The 18,445-nt window shown below is 40.2% G+C and overlaps 1 protein-coding gene across 1 annotated transcript in view; it reads right to left on the bottom strand.

Annotated features, from left to right (window-relative positions):
• Window positions 1-18,445, bottom strand: part of dpp10 (dipeptidyl peptidase like 10) — a 91,462-nt gene that overhangs the window by 69,187 nt on the left and 3,830 nt on the right. Inside the window, exon 2 of the mRNA XM_030081279.1 lies at window positions 1,944-2,058. Coding sequence (XP_029937139.1) covers window positions 1,944-2,058 — 115 coding nt within the window. The remainder of the gene's footprint in view (window positions 1-1,943; window positions 2,059-18,445) is intronic.

The following is an 18,445-nucleotide window of genomic DNA, read 5'->3' as shown; positions in this document are numbered from 1 at the left end:
AAAGACGTTTCAGTTTTGGTGCTGTTCTGCTGAGGGCTTACATGTCATTCAGGTTGACTAAAAAAATCTTTGAAGAAGTGCATCTGCGATGGGGTCTTACTTTTAATTCAAGCACTTAATTACTGTGAAGGTTTATTTTAACCTTCCTGTAGGCCTATTTCAAAACTGGATGGTTTGCACTTTTGTAACAAAAACTATACCTATTTAGCAACACTGTTGGAAGTAATGAGCTATCTAACTTAATTTACTTTATATTATCACTTAGGTGAGCAGGGTAGTGTAACAAGTTAGTACAGTACAGTTCAAAATGGAGTAATGTTATTACAGTTACTCTGGCAAATAACATGCATTGCTTAACAACCGACAGACAAGCATTTCGGAAAGCCTCCATTAATGAGATACAGCAAATACTTCATCCTTAAGGTTGGCTACATAAGATTATTTTCTATTATTTTCTTTCTAAGCCATGCAGCCTGTTCATTATGTTGCTGAAGCTCTGACTGCATGATGTTTTATGGTGATGATCAATATTTAATTTAATTATTGTTGTTGTTTTTTACATGAGCAGCCCTAAAAAATAATTTAGCCTGCACATTAATGTTTTGTTTTATTTTTCAAGAGCTGCCACTGTAAGCTTGTAAGCAGTAAGATACACAAGTCCTTTATTATGACAGTTTCTTTCTCTTAATATTTGCTGCTGTGCTGTTCTAAATAATTATATGGCCTTGTGTTTTAAAGAGAGTTAAGGGATTTAAATGGTGAGAGTTAACAGACATTATTTTGTGTCTGTATCAGTGTTTTTCAATACCCTGCTGCTTGTTGGACTTGACAGCATAACCTTCCATTACTGAAGGAAATAAAAGTAAGTAATATAATAAATTGCTTTCCACAGTAAGAAACATAACTGCATTACTTTTAATGAGTAATATGTTATATTTTGAAAGTAAGTTCTCCAACACCTTGAAACACCTGAAACTAAAACTCTATTTATATATGAGGATATTCATTTTAAAGAACTCAAAATTTGTGACAGCTAAAGATTGTGCGGGAAGCATTTTTAAACTTTTCAACATTTGGGAATGATCTCTGCCTGCGGTTTGTCCCACCCTGACATGTCATTTCAACTGGAAGACACCACAACTTTATATCTAGGTTTTTGTGAGGAAGTCACCTTCCCCATAAAAATGTATATCCCATCACATGATGATATATGTAATAAATGAAATGCAAAATAAAACCTTAGAGATTTTAATGAGGCTGCCTGTGCATGCAGTGTCACAGTGGGATCTTATCAGAAGATTTGATGAAGCCGGATGCTTTCACCTGCTCTGAAGGTGACACACACACTCTCTCACACACACGCACACACACACTCATGAAGCAATAATTTTTCTTACAATGACAATTCATATGTTCATTAACATGATCATTAGTGGGTTTGAAAATCCTTCAGCTGTTCAAACATCGCCCCTGGAAATGTTTCATTTTTAATTATGAAATGTTATGCCATTAGCAGAAAGAGAATGCGTTAAGCCAATTGTAAGCTCCTTGTGAATACCACAGCTGCTGATTGTGAGCAGGAGAGGAGGGCCAAATCATTTTGAATGTCAGCCATATTGGCTTTCCTTGATAACTCCACACAGCATGTTTGTGTATGAAGGCAATGAAAGTCTAACCAACCGTGGAAGGCGCCAGGGGAGAGCGTGGCTGCGTGGGCTGTGGATTGGGGTGATTTTACATTGAGGTAGAACCATTGTTTTCGTAACATTATAGAATCAGGTACACAGTATTTAATTATATTGATATCACCAAAGATTATGAACTCAACAATTTAATGATATAGAAGCAATTTATAGACCAGGCACCTTTCAAAACAGTGGAAAAACATGCAGACAGGAAGCCAGTGTACACCAAAGAAGAGCACAGTCATTACTGTGGGTTACCTGGTGTGAGGAGGATGACTGACATGGTGATGAGGGAGCAGACGACCAAGATGACCAGCAGAGCGATGGCAATCCCCTTCCAGTTCCTCTGAGGGGGACTCACCCCACCCAGGTCCTAGAGAGAAACAGAGAAAAAAAAAGAGAGAGATAGAGGGACAAAGAAAGAAACATTAAAGGGATGGTAAAGGAAAATGCGTAATTTTTCATTAAAATGTTTTTCATCATCACTGGGTAAAGAAAATAATGTGAAACAGCAAGAATCTGAAGTCCTCTCTAGGCAAAGAAGAGGCCTATTGGTTGATTTCTCCGCAGTCAAAGTGTAGTTTCACATGTAAGAGTAGATCCAACAGAACTCAGGCTCAGTTTTTATTACTCCTGCCCCCATTTGATTGACTCTTGAGCTGTAGTTGTTTTTCTCCATTAGCCTCAACAAACAATGATGAGTAACAGTAACTGTTAACTTGGCATGGCACGTCAATTTTATGCTGTTCAATTTACTGAATATTATTTGTTTCAATATTCGTATTCTACAAGGGGCACTAAAGCCCACCCAGCCCTGCTGGAAGGGATTTCTGTTGAAAATGCAGCCCCTAAAACTCCATTTTATTGCAGTTATTGACTTTGAACTGACAGATCTAGGTGGATGATGAAGCGTACTCAAGAATTATACTAAATAAGAAAATCCATACATGCCTTTAAAGTTACTGATTTACTTTTCTGACTAACTCAGAGGCAACACGGCAACACAGGCACAAGGCCAGAAGTAAACATTTTTAGCAACACTCAAGTTTCACAGACATGATGTTCATAAACTTTATTTTTGCTATGAACACCTTCAAGGCTAGAGGGAAAGGCATGTAAAGACATCGCATTGAATGTTACGGGACTAGAAATATCTTATTTTGCTGGATGATTAACTGTTCAGCGGTCAGTGCGGAAGCTGAACGATTTACGGACACAGCAAAGCAGCTCAGTCCTGGGGCTCATATCCTGTGGGCTCCGTGGCAGGGGCTCTAGTTAAGCTGCATGATGAGGCTCATACTAAGCCACGCGCTGCTGCTGCGCACCTATTAACATGGGTCACACCAAGGCATTGTGTGTTCAAGCCAAGCTCCTGCATGGTAATGATCCGCATTGAGGGGCTTTGCATAAGCTATGCTGGTGAGTCTGAAAAATGAAACTCGGTATTTTATGATTTGCATTTCAACGGTGTGATGTATTTGCATGGTTCAATCACTGTTTGTCGAAACTTCTCTTCATATTAAACCCTTTGACCCTTGGAAAAAGACATACACCCGCTGGGTCCAGCACTCATACGTTCAGCAGCTGAATTTGGTGTTCCGTGTTATGACCCTAATCAAACAGAGATGTTACTACAGCTTTGCCTGATAAAAGAGACGGCGGGCATTTGCAGTCGAGGGCTCCATCAGTCAAAAACGCTACAAACCGGCATGTTCTAAACAATCCATGTGACCACAGAGTACATGTGATATTATCTGAAATGACAATCCAGAGCTAGTTTGGTAAGCTTTTGCCAGCAACTCTGTCTTTGAGTTCTGGTATTATAGGGTCTTAAACCGGGTCTCTCCATCACATCTGCTGGCTCTGATAAGGTGAATTAAGCCCCCCTGTACATGTCTTTACTCCACAACTCCTCCTGGCCTCAATTACCCACAAAACCCTGCAGGTGCAACACAGAGATTACTGGCCACCGACCCACTTCTGCACTTTGATTGGCTGGAGGGGAGGGGAAGCAAAATGATCGCCAATTAGAGCTAGATTCCTCTTTGGAAAAAAAAAAAAAAGAAAGCTTTTCTTCACGCCTCTCTCTTCAATCAAAGTTCTTGGTATAGTGAGTTAAAAGCCCGGCTGGAAAAAAACTTTTTTCATTGACAGCCACAATGACCAGTAATTTCCAAACTTCAGGCTCCTTAACTGACTGACAGGACAATCATTATATATTTTTTTTCTTTTTGCATAAGTAGTATTCCCAAACAATGTTTTTTCACCCACCACAGGGGCCAGTAGAGTAGAGGAAGACACACTTGCCAGTCACAGCTCAAATTCACCAGTATTTGGCTGGCTGGCTGTGTTTTCTGATTGTGGTTACCAGACAAACATGAGGATTTAACTCAATCATTTGGCCTCAGAAATATGCACAGGCCACCTCAAACACATAAGCAGCGATACACTGTCCTCATGACCGCGAACCCTCATTACAGAGATGCAGTGTTACATCATTTACAGCCCCCGATGGACTCATAGGCCTGATCTATTATCAGGACTTGGGCCGCCGCTCATTTCATTAATACCACAAAAGGCTGGCTTGTCCTTGAACGCTGACAGCAACTCTAAATTGCCATTGTGCCTCCATGCATGAGATTTTTTTCCTCGCCCCCTCTGTCTCTCTCTCTCTCCCTCGATCTACCCCCAATTTCCTATTTAGCCATTTTTGAATCATCATCCTCAATTTATTAACTCAATTATGAGCAATGATCGAGCCGCCAAGAGAGTTTTGACCCGCTGAGTCTCTCCATTACTATTATTAGGATTACAGAGCCATGGAAAAAGCCCCAGTAAACGGCTAGCCTCCCCATAGGAGGGAGAGCGACTGGGCTGGACGTGTTTCAGACAGACACTCCCCATCACCACCTCTTCATCAGCACCATTTGGACCCACATCAAAGGAAGCAGATCTCTCAAGAACTCTGTGTAGACAAGCTTTTAGTAAAAAATGGCTGAATCATGTAGAGTCATACAATACAAAGTAATAGTCTCAATCACATTGTTTGAGCCACACGTTTATCCTTTAAAAAAGCAGCCAGCCAAACCACGGTAAAAACAATGGATGTCGATTCAACTATTGTGCCACAGCTGACCACATCCAACTTTCTAATGTTTCATCTTTCTGGGAAGATTTTTCAGTTCAACTTTCCAGGATCCAAACAAAATAACAGAGTCATATACTATAACTCAAATGGCTCCCAAAGAGCATCTTTTTTCCTCTACTAGGCAATTTTTTTTGCCTTTGATTTTCTGTCAACATCTGTCATTCATCTTCAAAATGTGTTCGTTTACTCCACATAAAGGTGTAAGTCTGGGGTACAAAGAGACGCAGAGGGCTATAAATAAACCCCTGACAGGCTGGGCAGTAAGAACAAGCAAAACCGCGCCTTCATTTTTCTCTGCCTAAAGGGAAAAAGTAGAAGGTGATTGGCCTATTCCTGGAAAAGTATTTCTTTATTCTATTACTTTCTCATGCACATGGTCTGTTAGAGGAAAATTTATTAAGTGCATTGTCATGCACTTTTATCCTTGTACTCCTTAATGTTGGATACATGCTTGCCCATGTTGAAATTTGAGCCTGTTCTATTTTTGGACTCATTTAACATCGGCTCTGACATAGCAGCAAATTGGATGAAGGGAAGTCGCTAAATGGCTAAAATGTAGATGTATGTAGAGTGTCTGCTAATGAGCTGACTGAGAGTTCTTGCAAAGGTGCTGATTCACAGTGGTGTGTTATTGCATAGATCTCCAGTATACGCAAAGGTACTTATAAAAAATGCTGTAAGTATGAGTAAAAAAATTACTAAATAAAGACATTTTTTTTATTTGATTTCAAGGTAGAACAATATGACTAGTAAATGAGCTTGTTTAGCTCATTTAGAGGTTTCTGTCCATGTTGTACCTGATTTGTGCTCACTACAAGCCTACAGTACACACCATTATGTATAATGAGACTGTTGTGTCATTCAGCGGTTTAGCTTTTCACTGCATTATATAGTGAAGAGGAAGAAAATGATAATATATGATTCTGATCGATTCCTGTGTCCAGACAGCACATCTTTAAGGTATATTCTTCCTTGAATCACAGCATCAGTGCATGGACCACCTATGTCAGTAATTATGCTGAACTCATTAACAGTGTATTATGGCTTGTCCATAAAAATTCTTGGCTTATATTATGTACCTTTCATCTATTTATATTTATTTGTGTGTATGTGTTTTGTACAGTAACTCAGGAACATTCAGCACCTATGAAACTGTCCATGGTGATTAAACAGAGTCTGGCAGTGATTGCACTGTGGATCTGGAGAGACTGCCATCAAGCCTGAAGTCAATATAATCAATTATTCATCAGGTCAAGCAAGCCACAAGAAATAATGGGGAAAATTTGGCGCAGATGTTTGTTCCTGCCAAATCTTACACAAGAGAAAACATACAGTGAGACAACAGAAATGTTTCCTGTTTTGTTTTGTTTTTATACTTTGATTCTATGTGATTGCACCAAAGCACCAATTTATAATGTCTCCTTTGTTTGCATAATCCAAATCAATCCATGTGTCTGCGGTTTCAGTTTACAACATGTCAATCATGAAAAGTGTGTAAATTAAATCTCAAATCGCAATGTATTATCAGCATATTCCATCACCATCTAAATGGTCAGCGTTATAGAGGTCATCCATCAGGATAAGCAGTGAAGTGGACAGCATTCAGGACAATGGAGAAAAACTCCTGTAATTGCTGTGACATAATCCCATGAGGGTCCTATAGCTCTGCAGTGACTAAGAGAAGCCATTACCTATAATCACATCATCTCTCTTTGGAAAACAAGAATACTGTAGCCTGTGCTGAGGACAAAGAGGAAAAGAAACTAAGATGCCCAGATAGCTATGAATGACATACTGTAGGATATAATGAGATGAGAGACAGAGAGCTGAGATGTCCTTGCTGCTTAAATGCAGAGAATGTATATTTAGAGAATCATATGTGCATGTTACATGTCTTGCATTCCTTTACATTATCTCTTGTATGAGCTGCAGTTGCCCATGCACCTTACTATGTCAATCTGGATGTTGTTATAGCTACAATATGCAACTTTTTGCCTTGAGGCGGGAAGTGGGTGCTTAGTCCTGCCCTCCTCCCCCACACTTGCTTAACTATCTGCTCCAACACTTGTCACTCATCTTGATGAGCTGTCTACTTTAAATGGTTATCTATCCCGAGGCTGAAGTAACTGGCAACCATAAAGCTACCACAGGCACCGCAGAAGCACATAGTGAGCCCAGCCAGCTTAAAAAAAAAAACAAAAAACAAATAAAACAATAAATAAATCACTGTGATGCCACTATTCACTATGATTTTTGTCATACTGTGGCACATTTCATTTTGCTGTCATTTTGTTTTATTCTTCTTTTGTTGCTATGGCTTCCCTGCACTTGAGAGCTACATCCTAACTTACGCCCCCAGAGGAATACGCACCAAAACGTCTCAAACATCACTGTGAAGCCACACAGTGGGGATTCAGCTATACACACACATGGTCACTGACAGAAAAGGATGGATAATGTATAATGTATTGTATTTATATAATGTTGTTTAATGTAAAAAAAAAAGAAAAGAAAAGAAAAGAAAAAAAGATGCATACTACTGCTTTATTATGACTTTGCACCAATGTTAAGACAAATTCCTGTGTTTCCAGATTCTGATTTTGAGAGAGAGAGAGAGAGAGAGAGAGAGAGAGAATATCCCAGTCAAAGACATTCTGTGAAATTAGGATGCTAATGATGGCTCTGAGATGTTTGATTAAGACCCCTGCCATCTTCATCAACCCCCTGCTAATAAGCTTATTCCTCACTGTGTGTGCATGCGCGTGCACACACGTACATGTGCGTGCAATAAGCTGACTGTTAGAGGAGTCAGGCTATTTATAGAGCCGTGAGCTTACCCTCTCCTGGACCCTGACCTTGGAGAGAGTGTGACAAATGACAAGGAGTATTTCAGCAAAAGCTAGGCCGTTTCAACAATGACAGCAGGGTCGGAGTGAGGGAAAAAAAATACCATCTCTGCAGACTTATTTTTGTTTACCCATGAAATACCATTACTCACTGCCTCATGTATCATTGACAGCCACAGCCAAACCAAGACCGTGCGGGTGTCTTGAGGCTTAACATCTGAAACTGATCCAGTGGCCAGTAGGAAATGGCAAGCTTAGCCACATGTCATCTTATTGTGTTTAGCATTATCAGCCTTGGCCCAAGGGACTCTGCTGCTGGCTTTTGGTCCATATGAGACGATTCTCAATTAGTCAGTGTCTCTGTAATATTGGTTTCGGATATATGTGGCTGTTGACTCATACGGCTGGGTGCTGAGATTAGCAACATTTGTTTGGTAGAATCAGAGCATTAGATTGTTTCTGAATCATGAACTATATATGGCCAGACATGGAGAAACAGGTGCGTTGTGGAAGATAGATTTATTTTTTTATGGGTCAATGCTGTTTGTATTCACAGGTTCTGATTTAAAATTGGCATTTTTTAAAGTGATATGAGCCTGGTGTTCACAGCACTTGGTCAGGTAGCATTTGCATATGATTATTTATGAATTCAGCCCTGAAGCAACTTAGTGAAAAGAACAAATTATTGGCCAAACTTGTAAAATATTCATGATCACCAGCAGGTAGAGTCTTGTAAAGTGTGCAGTAAACCTCTTTGGCACAGGATTGTACTATTGTTCAGCAAGTTAGAGGTAAACAGTGAATTTGCCTTTGATTTCACTATGGTACACAAAAGCAAAAAATACAATATATGCCTAATCAGGCACCAGAAGAGACAACAATCTTTCAGTATGCAAAAAAAAAAAAAAAAAAATCAATTCCTTGTGGAGGACTGACAGAGGTTAAGAATAAAATTCAGCAATGAAATATGAGATAAAAGATTGCTTGAATTCATTCTTTGAGACTCAAGGCAAACTACAGCACCTCCCAGAGGGCAGCTTACTGAACTTATGAAAAATAGGATGTAAATGACAGCCCATAATTTGTGGAGTCATTTGCCTTTTTGGAACCACATGTGTCTCAGTTCTTTCTGTGGTTGCTGCAAAAAATTTCTGAGTCATACTCACAATCTTTGCCAATCAGCTCATTCTTTGCCCCAAGGTTAAAATAATACGAATAATATTAACACTAACACTAATACTGACAATGATTATCATCCTCATCACCATCATCGTTATCCTAATAATAATAAAAAGCTTTCAATGAGGCTTTTTTACTCACATACATCTGAAATGCTTTTTTACATCCCTAATAGTCATGATAGGTCAAAATGAAGATTTCATGTATGCAACATTTGAATCTGTATATGAGCCTCAAAAAGTAAAGTAAGCTTCATGGTTTTTCCAATACTCCTTACTACAGAAAAAAAAAACAGTCATAAGTAAACCCCTGCATCAAAGAGCAATCAAAATGAATGGCATAATATAAAATACACTAAGCTAACTTAAGGTCTATATGCACAATTTACATATCAAAAACATGACGGTTTCCTAAATGTCACTTCATGGCATTTAAGATGTGAGCAATGTTGTTATTTATACAGGAGCTAGTCTGACACCATATAGAATGATATGCCATAAACATGTGTGTGTGCGTGTGTGTTTGCATTGATCGTGAATATGCAGAGACTGGTTGACGTATAACCCTAGTGTTGCAGCTATCTGCTCAACTCTGTCTCCCTGGAAAACTGAATAGGCAGCAACATTAAGACTTGTGAAACATCTGTGTTTGTCTGTTTATTGCGGTGAATTGGTTAGAGGAAATGCCAGTAAAAATGTTACATCTTGTAAAATCTGATGAGCTGTATCCTTGCATGTGTTTCCTCAGGGATCTGCATGCAACAGTCTCTGGCTTATTAAAAGGGAACGTGAGGTGGGATCATCCCTGTGGTTCAAACCAATACTCCTGAGCCATCAGTCAATATGGCCCACACTGACTTTGAAAAAAAAAAAAAAATCAGCCCTTTGCTGTGTTATTCCAATGCCTTAAACAACTCGAACCCTGTGGTGCAAAAACAACAAACAGTTAAAAGCATGAAAGCAAAGCAAAGCAGTGGAACCCAAACCAACTTTCAAACAAGCAATCTGTTAAAGAGACAGTGAGAGAACTGTCAAAGGAAAGTTCAGCCTGCGAGTGTGGGAGTTCAACCTATTGAGACGTGTCATTGATCGTCTTCCCAAGTCCACAGAAGCCAAGAAGTGTGATTCTTGTCCACACTGAACCTGAGAGCGTATTCACTTTGTAGCTGTGGAAGAAAAACAGACACACGCCAAGCACCACATGCACGTGAAGCCAACAATTCCTCACCGCTGCAAAAAGGGAATCTGACTGAATGCGAATGAAGCAGTCTCCGTGTGTGTGTGGTGTATTTTTAATAGGAATCAGTGCAATCACAATGCATGTTGCAAGTAACTGTCACATCAACGTTGTTTTAAAAATACAAACACTTCAACTAATATTAGAGTCTTTTACCTGTCAGTAGAGAGGGTTGCATACACACTTTCCTGTACGTAGGGTTTAGGTGGTCTTTCTCAAGGGAAGCTTCAAGATAGCCTGACGCACCAGATGGTTTGTTATACAGAACCATCTGATAATTTGTCATTGGAAACTGTTTGGAAAAGGGCAGGTGCTTTCAAAAAAATATTTGGCAGGTGATCAGATGAATCATATGTCTATCACTGTCAATCACTTCAACCAGTCAGATCAACGAAGTATATGACATAGCAGGAGAGCACTGAAGAGGAAACACAACAAGCTGCAGTTTATGGGACATTGACAGCTATCAGGCAAGCCGGTGCAGCAATGAATGCAATGAATATTCAGTGAAGACATAATCTCCAGGTCTGATATAACTGATGCTGTAGCAGGATCAATACTAACCCCACTAACTTCTTAAGAGCCACCGTTGTCTCTTCTCGCTGTCGTCACACATAAATCCCGCCCCTAGCTGCCAGTAGGATGCCGATTGGTCCAAACCTCTGTGGTTCAGCCACAAGTGCGTACACATGAGATCGATACTCATGTGACTGTGACCATGATCTCCTGAATCCAGCTGCCTCACAAGGAAAATGTCGTGAATTTTTTCGTCCAAAATCTATGTTCACTGCCTGACAAGACATGATGAGTGTTTCATTGATCTTGCCTGCGAGAGATGCAGCAGTATTCAGGTTTTCAGAGCGTCTGTCAGCGTAACCAAGTGCACCTCCAGCTGTTGACATACTGAGAACAGGTGTGTGTTTAATTTATGGCTGGAAAAAAATCCCTTTGGTTGCTCATTTCTCTTTCATTTTGGTGCTGCTGAGTAACAAGAAACAAAAAACAAGATTAGTTGCTGCACTTTTCAGAAATGAATATCTGTTCTGTGTGTTTTCTAAAGAGCTTATCTGATGTCTAAAGCTATAATCCTCATTTAGCAATGCAGCTGCAGGTGAAACAAAACATTTGCTGCAATGCACTGCTGCACTCTGGGGCTTCCATTGAGCTTTGACTCTCAGGAACTGCAATATTCTTTAAGTGTCCAAACATGAAAACAAAAGAGAGGAGCAGTCCAGAAAGGGGAAGAGGCGCGGTAAATCAATGCGGTGGAATTTTCATTTGAAAACAATTTTCACTTTGTTTACTTTTGGCCTGAAGACATTTTAATATTGTTACTAGTATATAGACTTGGCAGTTCTGATGTTGGCATCATTGAAATCACTGATGTGCATGAAAGCACTAACTTCTTTTTTATTGATGGAGTCAAAGACCGGCAGAGGAATTAATGGGCTGTATTCAGCGGTATTAGACCATTATAATGGATGAATCTTAGCCCAGACCACCTACAGTATGTGGAGTACCCAGGACAATAAAGTTAATTCTATTAATCTGCTTTTACTCTCACTGAATTTTCTGGTGCACATTAAAATGTGATTTGGTTTAAATTACACGGTGGGTGCCAAAGCCTTTGTCTCTCCCCTGCAGTCAAATCTCAGATTTGAACGCAATTAGACACAGTTGACTACATTCCTAGGCAAATTACACTCCAGGCTATGGATAAGATTCCAGCCATTTCCTCCCAATTCAAAAACAAATCTCATTTATCAAGAGAAATATAAATTGAAAGAGAAACTTTACAGCAGCAGTATTAGCAACACAGGCTCATCGACACGGAGCAGAATGTATTGGTGGGAAGACGGAAATTGTCTCTCTGTGTGTGGTTGAAAAGTGCCGTGGTTTTTTTAGACATATAGGTGACATTGGAGGATCAGCAGGCACTGAGCTATAAAATTGCTGGTTGAGAGGGAATTAGTGGGGGTGGAGAGGCAGAGAGGGAAGGACAGCACGGATGGATGTCCGATGAAGAGATGTGCCTCGGCAGCTGATCTGAGCATCGCACCATCTATGACGGTGTGTCTACTCTAACTCTCCCCTGGTGATTATATAGGTTGATATCTTGACAAGAGAATACAAAAACATCATCTACTCAAACAGTCAAGGAATGCACTTCTTGTATTGCATCAAAAAAAAAAAAAAAATGGCATTGACTAGGTTTATGTGCACAGACGAACTCGGCTAGTGGCCAAACTCCTATTAAGTTTTTAAGCCTCCTGTTACCTGCAAATTTACTGACATTTTTTATCAACTGGGATCGATTTGAGCCCAGTGACTTAAACTTCCTGAAAATGATTATAATAAAAACAAGTTTGTCAAGTGCTTAATGTTTCTTGATGGCTACCTAAATGGCCTTTTACATAAAACATAACCCCCCTCTACAAAACAACTACAGCAACTGAGTGAAAATGTCTCATATACGTTTTATACAGCTTAAAAAAAGCCTTCAGTGAAACAGACCCCAGTGCACCAGTGGGCACCACGTGTATACAGGACATTGAAAACATGTCATCATGTTAATTTTATGTTTTGCCACTTGTCCCTGTTAAATTAGGAAAAGTCATTAAATATGAAGAAAAAAAAGCATTGTTAATCAAGTATTGCGAGGTATTAAACACTGAATGGGGTCACATTGAAACCAAAGATAATAAGAGGGTTAATAAGTTTAAGCTTTTGAACTTGTGATACCCTGCCACTGAGTCTCCCTGTTGCCATAAATAAATCAGTTAACAGAATATTCCTGTCTACCCCTTCTAGAGCTCACCAGCAAAAAAAATATGAAAAGATGCAGCTGCCAGCTGCCCTTTTGACTGAGTAACAGGTCACTGCTAATGCAATAACATGTGAAAACAATGATGATCCAATAGCCTTGCTACTGTTAGTACCCTGCTCTCATGCTTCTTGTTGACATGTGCACTGTGAGAATCAAAGTGTGTGCAGACGGCAAAAATCAAAAGTGGAAGCAAGCAGTTTAATAAAAGAGAAAGCCAGGAGTCTTAACTGGGTGTCTCATTATCGGAGTATTAGCTTAATCCTGGGTTATTTTAACCCACTTATGACATTAATGTTCATCACTCTAAATGGATCCTTAAGTAAAAGGGTTGAAAATGGAACTCCAAGCACATAAATGTGACTTTCTAATATTAACTCAAAGTAGTCTGAATATATTTTGCCCATGTCCATTCTAAATTGAGCCATATAACACTTCCTTTATGCAGGCGCTGCATCAGAGGCATCAGAGTAAAGCTTCACCTGCAGTGCTACGTCAGTTTGAGGTTCTGCACTTTCAACAGAGTCTCACAAAATGTGAGAATGAGCACAAACTCTGAAAGGCATACTACAAATTGTTGCCCAACAAAAGGATTATGTTACAACAGCATGAACCAGACTCCCCATTTCCATGAGTTTAGAAGGTTAGCATACGGATATGTACTGAAAGCTAAAACAGCTTTGGTTAAGGTTAGATAACTGTCAGTTTTGTGGTTTATGGATGGTGATGACTTTGTTAGCCACAGAAGCAGAACATTATAAGGTGGGTGTTTCAACCATTCATTTCAAATTTGAAAATCAAGGGTTTTTGATTCTATTTGTCAAATCTTTAGTACCATGATTTGTAAAATTGCTTGCTGTATGTAATGTGAAATGTGGGAAAAAATTAGAGTATGATCCTTTAACTGAGTTGGAGGACATAACCATATAACTGTCAGTCCATTTGCATCTCCCCCCAATTTTTATGGTAAAACATAAGTGTCTCCCACTTTTCATGGATGGAACACATTGCATATATTTGAAGACATGGTCTCTTACCACCAAATATCATAAGACCACTGACACCAGTCATCTCCTCACAGCTGGACTGTTCTCTGCAGATAGTGCTACCAATTCCATTAAAATTAGAACAGCTTTATTGACCCCTAACTTAAGCGCAAATGCTGTTTCTTGTTTTTTGTGTTTTTTTTCCCCTTCTTTACCGCCATGTATTTTAAGATGTAAAAATTTCTAAATACCCCTGGTCTACATTTGCCACCAACTGGGCCAATCACTCTGTCCACATGCCATGTATGATAGACCTGCACAAGAGGAGACAAACCTGAGCTGGTCTGTGTTTCACTTTACCAGGCTCTTTAAGGCAGACATATTGACAGAGACAGAGGCACATTTCTACCACTCAGTCTCTCCTTTTTTCACTAACTTGTTCAAAGATAGATAGATAGATAGATAGATAGATAGATAGATAGATAGACCATCATCTTCATCAAGAGTGCTGTCAATCCCTGCCCTTTCAGATGAGGCTTTGATTATCTACCGCCAGGTCCCTGATCGATCCCGACTGCCCTTGATGCTAACAAAAAAGCCTTGAAAGTGCAAAAAGCCTTGTTTGCCTGAGATACTCCTCCTCTCTATCTGAGCTGACATGATGAACTAGAGTGAACACACACTGGGCATGGGCCACCTTGTCAATATTCATGTGCAGGACATTCATAGAGCACATAAAAAATCATCTTCATACTGTAGAATAACATAGGTAAAACTGTTGTGATGGCATATTTGATAATTGATCAAGGACTAATAGGTCAGCAGCAGCCTTTGCTTATTCCTTAACCCTTATATGGTATTCGTTTTTTTGTTACACAGGGAGTCCTGCTGGGTCTGGTGGACCCGTTGCATTTTGGGGCTTTTAATTCAACATAATCAAACCTTTTTTTGTTAAAATATTCAGCAGATCTTTACTTCATCCCAATTGCAAGTAATATAAACAATACATATGTTAAATTTCTTCCCTTTACCTTTGTAAAATAACATTTATGAATATAAATAACACTCGTTTTTTTTATTAAAATGCAACAAAATAAGAAAATCTATCATAAAACAGGCATAACTAGAAAATAATCAGCAAATGTACAAATGAAGGCAGTTTTTTTTCATAACTAGTGTTTTATTTGAATTTCATTAGAAATGTAACCTAACATTTACACATAAAATCTGTCTGAACAACACATTAGCCCAATTGAACACAGCCATTTCATACCAGACTATGCCATACAATAGGTGCAGAGTTTCACTGTGTGTGCATTGCAAATGTACTTCTTGCACTGGGTGCATGTATAGTGTTTTTCTGTCCATCTTGGGTCCACACACCTCACAGCGCTTCTTTGTGTTGCTGCCCACAATCTAGAATAATGAGAAGATAAAGATCTTTACTAACACTCATCACATTGGCAGCAATGCAGGGCGGTTCATTTCTTGAAAATGAAGACCATTCAATTCTGCCATTTCTTGACATCCATATGTTGTCATTTGCAAACTGCTCACCACTGGCCCTGGGGCTGGCTGCTGGCCTGCTGGTCCTGAGGTACGCTTGTGTTTGGGAGGCGGCTGACGGGCTGATCCTGGCCTCTCATGGGTTGGTCCTGGGCCTGGTTGCTCATGGGCTGGTCCTGGGCCTGGTTGCTCGTGGGCTGGTCCTGGGCCTGGTTGTTCGTGGGCTGGTCCTGGGCCTGGTTGTTCGTGGGCTGGTCCTGGGCTTGGTTCCTCATGGGCTGGTCCTGGGCCTGGTTGTTCGTGGCCTGGTCCTGGGCCTGGTTGCTCGTGGGTTGGTCTTGGGCCTGGTTGCTCATGGGCTGGTCCTGGGCCTGGTTGCTCATGGGCTGGTCCTGGGCCTGGTTGCTCATGGGCTGGTTGCTCGTGGGTTCGTCCTGGCTGCTCACATCGTCCTGGTTTGCTGAAGGGCTGGTCCAGAGGCTCTTTTACGCTTCTGAGTTGGCTGATACTCATCCTCCTCTTCAAACTCAGTGTCAGACAGAATTTTCAGAAATGTGATCCTCACATTCTGAAACCTCTTCCTCTGCATCATCATCATCACCTTCTCTCTCTTCCAATATCAGTTGTAAGGCAGTCTGAACAGAAAATCACTTTGCCATCTTGATCAGTTGTGGTATGGCACCACACTGACAGAGCTATCTATAGCGTCAGGTTCCCGAGATTGGTTCCCGCAAGACAGAGGGTGAAATGTGTGGGAATGTGGGTGCAGTTAGTGTTGGGTACTCCAATTTTCTAACAATGTTGCAACCTTGTGCGGGAACAGGTACACCGTGCACCTGTTCCCGCACTCGCTCTCTCTCTCTCTCCCACACAATACACACACACACGCACACACACACACACACACGCGCACACACACACACACACACACACACACACACACAGAGGAGGAAGGGAACATGAGGGTGCACAGGATCTATGATTTACACACTTTCACTAGGTCCGGGTCCAGTGGACCCGAAGACCCTGTATGTAATATAAATGTGTAGAGTGGGTATGCAGGGGGGGTAATTGAAATTTTTTTTCTGATTCATGTTCCTCACAGAAAATGACCCAAGGCCAATAAATATCAGTTTGAAAAAATAATTATTAGTATCATTTTTCTTAAGCTAAAAACTGAAAACGGGTCCCACAGACCCGAATACCTTATAAGGGTTAAATTGTTCTTTCCTTAGAGGTGAAATTCAAAAGAAAAAAGAAGCTGCTATATATAACTATACAATTCCTTATTTTTTTACATGAACACACATTTCTGTGAGCTTGGCATCAGTTTCTCAACACTTCACAAATCAATAAATAAGTCGGCAGACATTCATGTGCATTTGTGCAGACATCCATCTGAATTCAGAGCTCCACTAAGCAGCTTCACGCGTTGGTACCTCCAAATGGCAGTGAGAGGTAACGGTTTGAAAAATTTGAACTTCAATACCCAGAAATCATGTAGCGTGACAAAAGTAAACTGCAAACACCGTGCTCATGTTTACCGACCCACCCGGTCTGTGATGCTTTATATCAAAGGGACCAGGAGAGAGGCAAAAGATCTAACATCAGTGCGTCCATCTTTTTCTCCATGGAGCGCTGCTCACTGCTGTTAAGGTGACAGTTTGTTTTTTAGTCTTAAGTGTTGATTCCTCTCTTCCTGTGGGCACAGAGGACTCCATACCAGAAACTGAAAATTAATTTTCAGTTCAGGTCAAATCTACAGTGTCTTCATTAAGAGGGATTTGAATATTTGCTGTATTGCAGCTCCATTTCGTGATTTAAGTTGATAAAAGCGGACCACTTTTGCAAAATATTGCCTAATGCAACTTTAAAAAAAAAAAAAAAAACTTTTTTGATGTCAGCTGAAAAAAAAAAACAAAAAAAAACAAGCCTCCACTGAGCCCAGATGCTCAAAGACACCAGGGTCTCAAAGATGGGTCTCAAAAGAATAACACTTTATTGTTAATCCTGAACCCATCAAATCTGAGTGGATTAAAGCAGTTGAGTTCTGTGTGTGTGTGTGTGTGTGTGTGTGTGTGTGTGTGTGTGTGTTCACTGCACACGCACAAACACTCAGATATGCAAGGTTTAACTGTTCTTCCTTTCCTAACTCCTATTATCTGAGATTTCTCTGCAGTTTCTCCTCTGTTTGCCTCATCAGGGATGACTCAAACTTTGTAATCGCATTTTAATCCTTTCAAAGACGAGAACATGAGTCAAAGTTGGTTCACTTTGGGCGGCGGGAGTTGCCCAAAGGTCGCTGGCTTGAATCACCACAGAGGCTGGAAGAATCAGGCAGGGTATGTTAATGAGTATTATTGCCCATTCCATCAACAGCAGCCTTTGAGGTGCCCTTGAGCAAGGCACTGCATTCCCAATCACTGCAGTGGATAAGTAGCTTTAACCACTGGATTACATTTGGATTTGAGGAAAGCATAAAAGCTCAAATATACCTAGACTGAAATCCAAAAGCACATAGAGGGCAAATTTAACAACAAGGTGTACAACACCTCGCATTTATAGTCCTTCAGTATGAAGGACTGTAATTTCAATATAATTCTGCCAAAGTGAATAAGCACATTTTGATATCTTCAATATGAACTTGTCGGTGAACTACTTCAGTATTCAAAGAAAGGTGACAAGAGATGTGGGATGAACATTTATTAGGTTGACCTTATACCACATTCATACATGGAGACATCCTGCATCCCAATTGGCTCCGAAAGTAATTTGCAACATGTTGCCTTTCCACTTGTATGTTTCAGTTACCTCTCTTGCACTCCTTACTCTCATCCTGACTTGCCTTTCTTTCCTCTAACTCACTTTAATCTGTTGCTACGAATTCATTTCCCACTGTCACACCGGATCTCTTCTGCTCATCCTATATCAGATCTGCCTTCACCCATAGTCACAAAGAAAAAGCACACCCACTTGATATCCATCACTCACAGATTCACATCCTGCCATATATTAATCAGCTGTTGGCACATCAA

The sequence above is a fragment of the Myripristis murdjan genome, chromosome 21 (assembly GCF_902150065.1).
Source record: "Myripristis murdjan chromosome 21, fMyrMur1.1, whole genome shotgun sequence".
Taxonomy (NCBI): domain Eukaryota; kingdom Metazoa; phylum Chordata; class Actinopteri; order Holocentriformes; family Holocentridae; genus Myripristis; species Myripristis murdjan.
This window is presented reverse-complemented; position numbering and strand designations above follow the sequence as displayed.